This window comes from Anas platyrhynchos, chromosome 6 (assembly GCF_047663525.1).
Source record: "Anas platyrhynchos isolate ZD024472 breed Pekin duck chromosome 6, IASCAAS_PekinDuck_T2T, whole genome shotgun sequence".
Lineage (NCBI taxonomy): Eukaryota > Metazoa > Chordata > Aves > Anseriformes > Anatidae > Anas > Anas platyrhynchos.
In genome coordinates, this window is record NC_092592.1 from 34,586,058 (window position 1) to 34,594,399 (window position 8,342).

Consider the following 8,342-nt stretch of genomic DNA (forward strand, 5'->3'; position numbering starts at 1 on the left):
CGAAAGCCGCACCGCGCTGCAAAATCCCTCAGAAACCTTGAGTTACGCCTTCCCTGCGAGCACCTCTCTCACTTCGTCCTTGCCATCGCATGCACGTGTGTCTGTGGTGTCCGTAGGTGCAGCCGCCCCGGGCCGGGGAGCACATTTATGTTTACACGGAAAGCGAACTTGTCCCCGCACCGAGTGCGCGCAGCGCGGCGCACACAAAGGGAAAGGCGTCCCTAAACAAAAGGCGTAAAAACCCGGCATCCTCGCGTGCCCGGCGCTGTTTTGTCCCATCTATTTAGCCCGGTTTGCTGTCGTGTTAAAAATATCAGCTATCGGGGAGCGGGGAAGGCGACCAGAGTTCAGCTCGCCCTTTACTGGAAAGAAGCGAGGACCTTCCCGGTACCGCTTCGACAGCGATTTGGAGCCTGGTTTAATGCGGCGGAGTAACGGATTCTTTGTGGATAAAGTGGGAAGGAAAAAGAAAACAAAGTGCGTGAACGAAGGAAAGAAACGCTGGGCTGGTTTTAAGCCTCCCCCCGTCCCCTCGGTTCGACAGAAACATTAATTTACATTAGCAATTCTGCATCTTTAAGATAAATTACACAGCGGCGTAATAGATTTAAAGCACGCCAGATTTTTTATCATTAATTGTAAATGTGCAAAATACCTGCTGGTACTTCACTTTAGAAGAATGTAATTGGCAAAAATGGGAGGCTGATGAATAGATAATAGATCCTTAACTACCAATAAACAGTAAGCACCAGCCAAGAGTATTAGGATGTGATCATAATTATTCCGCGGCCCCAGCCAATGGGAGGAGGAGAACTCAGCCCTAAAATCATCCCCGGACCCAAAGGTAATCGCGAAAATCCGGCCAGGGCCGGGACCGGAGACTCGCTCCCCTGTCCCGTAGGGGAGCGCCCGGCGGGGCCCGGCTCGCACCATGCCGCTGCCCTGCGCTTTGTCTGCGGCCCCTCGCCGTGCGGGGGGGCACCGCTAACTTTGCAGGAGGAGGGCAGCCCGACCCCGCAGCGGCACACGACGCCTTCTCCGAGCGGGGCACCCCCCCGGGACGGCGGGGCTCCGTGCACACCGAGGTAACCCCCGGGGGGGCCGGCGGAGCCGCGCTGCTTTCCTCCTTCCCTCCCCTTCCCCGCACCCCGCGGAGAGATGCGGAGCCCCCCCAGCCCGCACCGCCCCCGTCCCCCTACCTCGGTCGCCCGCAGCCGGGGGCGCGCTGCGCTGCGCGGGGCTTGCGCGGGGTTTGCGCGGGGCTTGCGCGGGCAGGGCCGGGCGGGTGCCGCGCTCCCCCCGCGCCGCTCTGCGCGCTCCCGGCGCACTCCGATCCGCGGCTCCATCCCTCCCGATGGCGCTGCCCGGCGCTCGCCTCCCCTCTGACGCACTTTAAAGAGTCTCCCCCTTCAACCTCAAGGCGAGTAATAGCGACCAATCATCAAGCCATTTACCAGGCTTCAGAGGAAGCTGTTTATGTGATCCCAGCACTAATTAGGCTCATGAACTAACAAATCGTTTGCACAACTTGTGAAGGGGCCGATCACATCCATGGATTGTCTTTGGACTTAGGGAGGGAGGGGGGGGCGACCGCCTTTTCCTTGCAGGAGGGAAACTTCTCCCAGCAACTTTTTTTTTTTTTTTTCTTGTGTGTGTGTGTGTGTGTGTGCGTGCGTGTGTCTCCCTTTTGGGTACCGCTGGCTGCCGCTGCCTCCTTTCCTCCAGCCCCTGTCTATTTATGTGTGTATCTATCCCTCCTCAAGTCACTCCCTGCTGCAAACTTCCCCGGATCGCCTCCCGCGCACCAGAGAGCCAGGCAGAGATTCGCTCGGGGACTCTCGCCGCGGCAGCATGTTTCAGCCCGCACCCAAGCGGTGTTTCACCATCGAGTCGCTGGTGGCCAAAGACAGCCCCTTGCCCGCGTCTCGCTCCGAGGATCCTATCCGGCCGGCGGCGCTGAGCTATGCCAATTCCAGCCCGATGAACCCTTTTCTCAACGGCTTCCACTCCACCGGCAGGGGGGTCTACTCCAACCCGGACTTGGTCTTTGCAGAGGCCGTCTCGCACCCGCCGAACCCGGCCGTGCCGGTCCATCCCGTGCCCCCTCCCCACGCCCTGGCCGCCCACCCGCTGCCCGCCTCGCACTCCACGCACCCGCTCTTCGCCTCGCAGCAGAGGGACCCCTCCACCTTCTACCCCTGGCTAATACACCGCTACCGGTATCTGGGCCAGAGGTTCCAAGGTACGTGCAACTTTTCCTCTCCCCCCTTTTCCCACCTGCGGCCGGGCTTCCCCCGTCCATCCCCAGCCCTTCCCCGGCCCCTATCCATCCCCCGGCCCCCGGGAGCCGTCGGAGCCCGGCGGGTCGGGCTCGGCTGCGGGTTTGCTCTCGGTTTGGGTTCCCCTCGAGCAAGATCAGGGAACGGCCGGCCCCGGCTTCCCCGGGTTTTTGCTCCCCGAAAGAAGCGGGGCTGGAAAAGCCGCCAGGGTATTTTAGTTCAAACCTCCGCAGCGACCCCGAAAGCCGGGAGGGGTGCTCGGGTGGCGCCCCAGCAAGGGCTGGGACGGAGCCCAAAGAAGGAGAAGGGGGGAAAAAATAAAAATAAAAGCCCAGCGCAGGAGAGAGCCGAGGATTTGGGGCTGCCAGGAGAGCCGGGACTGAGGGCCGGTGCAAGCAGGGAAAGCCTCCGGGCTGCCGAGTGATCGCTGCCCAGCTGAGGGAAAAGAACCAAACCCAATGGCGCCCAATCAATAAAATCCCCCTTCTTTAACCCTTTGCGACCGGCAGCGTCTTCTCCGAAGGGGGAGAAGATTTCCTCCCGTAATGGGTCCAGTCCCTGCTTCTTTCGTTAAACCAGCGAACAAACAAACAAACAAAAAAAAAATCAGCTTCCTCTCGGAGGACTCCATCTGATTTTTTTTTTTAATTATTTTTTTTTTTCAAATTTTATTTGTTATTTCCCAACGAAAACAAACCACCTGCGAGCCCCCTTTTTTCCCTGGCCTTCCGCAGCCGCTGCAGCCGGGCTGGAAAAGGAGCCGCTCTCCCCGAAGCCAGGCGGACCGAGATACGAGCTGGATTATTACCCTCGCAGAATAAAATTACAGGTTTCGCTCACCAAATTATTTGTCACAGCCATCAGGCGATTGGGAAGGAGCGGGAGATGAAAGGCGGAAACGTCCCGGTGTTGAGCCACAGCCTGCTCCCAAACACACCCTCCTCCTGCTGCTGCTGCAACGATTTTTAAGGCACTTGCGGGGAGAGCCCCTCGGTGGGTTTTCCACCTTGAATGGACCGATTTGAGGAGATGCAGGGGCCAGCCGGGAGGGCGACCCCCCACCCCCCAAAAAAATACCTGTATATAAAATAAAAAAAAAAATAAAAAGGAAAAAAAAATAAAAATCCCTGCTCCGCAGCAGGCCGGCTCCGGTGGGCACACCGGGGCCTCCCCGAAGTTTGTCCCCCCCCGGGACGAGGGGGGCGAAGGGGAGAAGGAAGCCCCGGAGAGGGACGCAGGGCCCGGCGGCGGAGCGGAGCCGTGCTGGGCCGGGCCGGGCCGTGCCGGGGCCGCGCTCGGAGCCTTGCCCTGCCTCCCAGGAAATAAATAAGCAAACAAACACAGAGAGATACCGTGGGTGAGAGAGAGCAGGGCAGCTGTAGGATGAAGCCGCAGACACCGCAGCCAGGCTCTGGCCAGTTCCTTTACTTTTTTTTTTTTTTTTTTTTTTTTTTTTGCGTGTGTTTTTAATAGTGCTGCCTGCCTCATGTTTACGATTTGATTTTCTCCCAATTCTCTCCTTTCCCTACTTATTTCTTGCACCTAGTTATAGAAATAATATTTTTTTTAAAGTCGCTTTCTGAATAAAAAAGGGAAAAAGAGAGAGAAAGAGGGAGGAAGGGAGGGAGAAAGAAGAGGCAGAGCTCTCCGGCGGGTAATGGTGGGAGACCCAAATTCTTGCGCTAAAAACTCCTCTCGAGTGCTTTTGGGGAAGGTGTTTTGCTAATCCCCGTTTTGCCCTGCTGCCCAGGGAATGAAACCAGCCCGGAGAGCTTCCTATTGCACAACGCACTGGCCAGGAAACCCAAACGGATCCGTACAGCTTTCTCCCCATCCCAATTACTGAGACTGGAACATGCCTTTGAGAAGAACCATTATGTAGTAGGAGCAGAGAGAAAACAGCTGGCACACAGCCTCAGCCTCACGGAAACTCAGGTAAGGGGAAGCAGCTGCGGCCGGGGACGAAGCGAAAAAGCCGGGGGACGGGGGCGAAAACCCCGTGCAAAAACCCCGTGCGGAGGTTTAGGCCTCCGCGAACGTGGGGGCGACGTGGTTCTCGACCCCGTGTGGCTGTGTGCGATAAAAACTCGCTCGGTTTTGAGGGCCATCGCCTTCGTTGGGGTGGCCGCTGGATGTCCCGGAGCTCGGGTGCCACCGCAGGGACCCCGGCGTGGGAAGGGAGCGGCGGGGATGGCGATCCGCTGATGGCAAACGCGAGCCCCCGCTCGTTTTTTTTTGAGAGCCTGGTGTGCCCCTCGAAAATATTTACAAGTTAGGGAAAAAGCCCAGAAAACAAAAGGCGGAGGGGGAAGGAAAAACAAAACAAAACAAAACACCTCTTTGGATCCCGGGATGGAAATGCGGGTTTTTTTGGATAGCTTTGCGCTCATTTCCAGCCCCGGGTCCGGCAGAGGCGAAACGAGGAACGAGCAGGGGAGGGTACGACGATTAAAAATAAAAGCGGAGAAATTACCGATGGCAATGAGCCCCCTTCCCACCCTCACCCCCCCCCCCGCCGCCTGGCCGCGGTCCAGGGCTCCAGCGGAGCCCGCTGCGCTCGGGGCCGGCCGGGGAGCGGGGGGCTCGGCGGGCACCCCTCGACGGCCCGGCCCCGACGGCTCGGCCCCGAGGCGAGGGCGCTTTCCACGGGGTTTTCTCGTCGCCGGAAGAGAGGCCGGGCTTTTGGGGGGGTTGTTGTTGTGGTGGTGGTGGTGCTGCTGGTGCCGCTGCCGGGCTTTTGTTTTGCGCCCTTCCAGGAGGATCGTGGAGAGAGGGCTCCAGATGGGGATTGTCTTCGCTACAGTATGGGGCACTGTACTTTAAAAAAAATAATAATAATACCCAGCCGCAGCCTAGTTCAAAGTTCCCAGTAAACAGAGCGTTCTCCGGGCGGATTAAGTTGTAACACTTTTTTTTTTTTTTTTTTTTTTTTAACTCCTTTTCGTGGGGGAAGCAATAAAGAGGTTGGAGCTTTTGTTTTAAAATGTCTCCCTAACAAAACAATAAAAAGGGATCGCCACTTTTATGAGGTTCTCCGAACAAGGGACCGGTCACAGGCTTATTTCCACTGGAAAGCTGTATTTAAGGTGGTCTTTGTGCTGCTTGATTCCGAAGCTGGTTGGGGTCTTTTGTCCGGATGTCAAACCCCCAGTCCCCTACAAATGAGCTCCCTTTTGGGAGATCAGCGTGCAGAAATGAACCGTCCTCCCCTTCAATTAGCAAACTAAAAGCAAATTAAACTCACCCCTTGTTCCCCGCTCAGCTTTTTAATGGGGGACTTTTGGAGAATATGAAAATGCAGCAGAGATGTGTGTCCGGCCGGGCAGGTCTCTGTTCTGAAGAGGCAGCGAAGCGGGTTAAACCAGCTTATTAAAATGCTCCAGTTCCCTTTTCCCCCCTCGCTGGGGCCTTTATCAGGCACTTTCAGACAGAACCAGAGTTTAAACTGCTTCGGGAAAAAAAAAAAATGTTTACCTTTGGCCACTACGAGGAGTGTGGCCAGCCCTGGAGATAGCTCCCAGATCAATACTATCTGTAATTAAAGCACTGAAGTCAGCTGCCGGATGGTTAAGTCAGATTTATTCGGGGCTGAACAAATCCGGGGGGGCATTTAGGACGGCATTTAGGACAGGTTTCGCCGTCAGACGATCGCTCCTGGACGGCGAGCCCTGCGGAGGCGCTCGGGGCAGCGCCGGACGTTTTTAATTTAGGCCTTTTTTTTTTTTTTTTTTTTTTTTTTTTTTTGGTCTGGTTTGGTTTCATTTTATTCACTTCTCCAAGAGCAAGATCTCACCCTCACACCCCGTTTAGGGCCGAGCTTCTCGCTGAGCTCTATGCGCATCGCTCCCGGTGGCCGCGCCGCGCCGTGCCGTGCCCTACCGTGCTGGGCCGGGGGCTCCCGTGCGGGGGACACCCCGCAACCGACCCGGTGTCCCCGGAGCATCCCTGGGCTCACTTTCCAGCCGCTGGAGCCCCGCAGCCCCCAGGGGGAGCGGGACAGGGGGGCGCCCCGCCGTCGTGGCGGGCGGTGCGGGGAGGCGGCCGGCGGCACTGCGCGCACCCCTGCGCGGAAACTGCGCGGCCCTGCGGGGGGTGTGGGGGCTGCTGCAGGTGTCTGGAGGTGCTCAGGTGGTCCCAGGGGTGCGGGGGTCCCCGGACCAGGGTAGAGGCCAGGTAGAGGGCGGCGGGCTAACGGGCGGTGCCTTTCGTCCCGCAGGTAAAAGTATGGTTTCAGAACAGGAGGACGAAGTTCAAGCGGCAAAAGTTGGAGGAGGAAGGTTCAGACTCACAACAGAAGAAAAAAGGGACTCATCACATTAACCGGTGGAGGATCGCCACCAAACAAGCCAGTCCAGAAGAAATCGACGTCACGTCGGACGATTAAAAAAAACCCACGAACTGGCACTTTTGGACTTTTTCAAGCCAGCCACCCCACCGAGATAAAGTGTTAGAGGCTCACACACCCCGGCGTGGCGGTGCGGGGAAGGGACACCGGGATCTTCTTCATCAAATCGCCATCCCCGTCTGGGAGGGCAGCCGCGAGTGAGCGAGGGCGAGACCGCGAGAGGTGCAGGCTGGGGCACCGCTGGCACAACTCTGGCAAAGGGGATCTGTCAATCAGAGCCAAAACTCTCCGGGACGAGGTGATTGACAGGTATTCCGTTTCTCGCAGTCCACTTTTAAAAACGTAACGTCAAAAAAAAAAAATTCGGAAAAAAAAATCTTAAAAAAAAAATCTTAAAAAGAAAAAAAAAAAACGAAAAAAAAAAGAGAGAAAGAATTAGTACCACCTTGCAGGACGTTTTTTGCACTTCACAGTTTTTTTCCGTCTTTAAAAGAGAAATTTCCATAAGCAGCCAAAACCCACACCTGTTTCAGAAACTTGAATTGCATGTGTAAAGCCGTCTGGGCATAAAAAAAAAAAAAAAAAAAAAAAAAAAGGAAAAAAAGAGGAAAAATTTGAAAAAAAATACCCCGGTTCCTAAAGACAGAAATGAATTGTAATTTTTCTCCCTTTAAGACAGGTTCTGTGTGCTTTTTAATTTTATTTTACGAGAAATGTGCAGTCTGTAAACATTTTATGATAACTTCTGGCGTCAAAGTGTTTGTGAAAGCTAAATGAAGTAGCAGTAACAAAGCATAGAGTTCCTTCCCGATGGACAAACACTGGGGGGGGGGGGGGGCAGGGGAGGGACGGGGGGGTTGGGGCTGGTGATAACTTTTTCTGCCAAAAAAAAAAAAAAAATATCAAATTAAATTACCCCCCTTCTCCCTCCCCTCTCCAATTATATCCCCATCGTGAAAACGGCCGGTGATTATTTTTTACCACAACTAAAGCGCAAACCCTGCCACCAGGTTTGGCGGTGGGGACACCTCCCAGGCTGAGAGGATCCAGAGAAAAAGGACTTAAAATCGCGGATTGATTTTTTTTTTTTTTCCTAATGGCCATTGGGGCAATTTTCAAGCACTGACCTTATAACGTTCCGAGATCATAGAGCTACTAAAAAAAAAGAAAAAAAAGGAAAAAAAAAAGTGACAAATGTTTCCTTCATGTCTTCTATACCAGAATGTAAATATTTTTGTGTTTTGTGTTTAATTTGTTAGAATTCTAACACGCTATATACTTCCAAGAAGTATGTCATTGTCAATATTTTGTCAATAAAGATTTATCAATATGCCCTACAATTTGGAGCCATCTATTTCCCCCCCTCCCCAGACTTTTTCTCGCTCCGGGCGCTGGAGCCGCGCAGCGCATTCCTGCGGCTACGGGCGCATCGCCTTCATGAAGCCGCTCGCTTGTAAACAGACCTCTAAAAATAAGCCGCAGAGCCCCACTCGCCGTAAATAAACACCTTGAAAAAAAAAAAAAAAAAAGACACAGAAAAACAAAGCCAGCCCCTTCCCCGCTCGGAACCCGAGCCGCGATGGGAGGCTGGTCCGCAGCAACAGCCCGGTAGAAAGGGAGAGTGCTGCTGCAGCAGGGGGTTTCCTTTGCAGAAATATGTATTTTATTTTGCGGGAAAGATTTTTTTTTTTTTAATTTCCCTGCTCTTGTCTTTGACA

General features: G+C 54.5%; 1 protein-coding gene and 1 long non-coding RNA gene across 4 annotated transcripts in view; one reads left to right on the top strand and one right to left on the bottom strand.

The window, feature by feature from the left end:
- Nucleotides 1-1,381, bottom strand: part of LOC106017841 (uncharacterized) — a 39,298-nt gene extending 37,917 nt beyond the window's left edge. For both annotated transcript variants that reach the window (XR_003497998.3, XR_003498000.3), the window contains exon 1: nt 1,200-1,381. This is a non-coding gene — a long non-coding RNA (uncharacterized lncRNA). The remainder of the gene's footprint in view (nt 1-1,199) is intronic.
- On the top strand, nt 839-7,964 carry EMX2 (empty spiracles homeobox 2). 2 transcript variants are annotated; one of them, XM_027460281.3, is made up of 4 exons: nt 839-1,085; nt 1,764-2,242; nt 4,030-4,214; nt 6,496-7,964. In XM_027460281.3, exons 2-4 carry the CDS (start codon nt 1,852-1,854, stop codon nt 6,661-6,663), a joined length of 744 nt encoding a protein of 247 aa, XP_027316082.1. In that variant the 5' UTR covers nt 839-1,085; nt 1,764-1,851; the 3' UTR covers nt 6,664-7,964. The 2 variants fall into 2 exon arrangements, with proteins under 2 accessions (XP_027316082.1, XP_038037240.1); XM_038181312.2 differs by having other exon boundaries at nt 963-1,085; nt 1,726-2,242.
- The last annotated feature ends 378 nt before the right edge of the window (nt 7,965-8,342 follow it).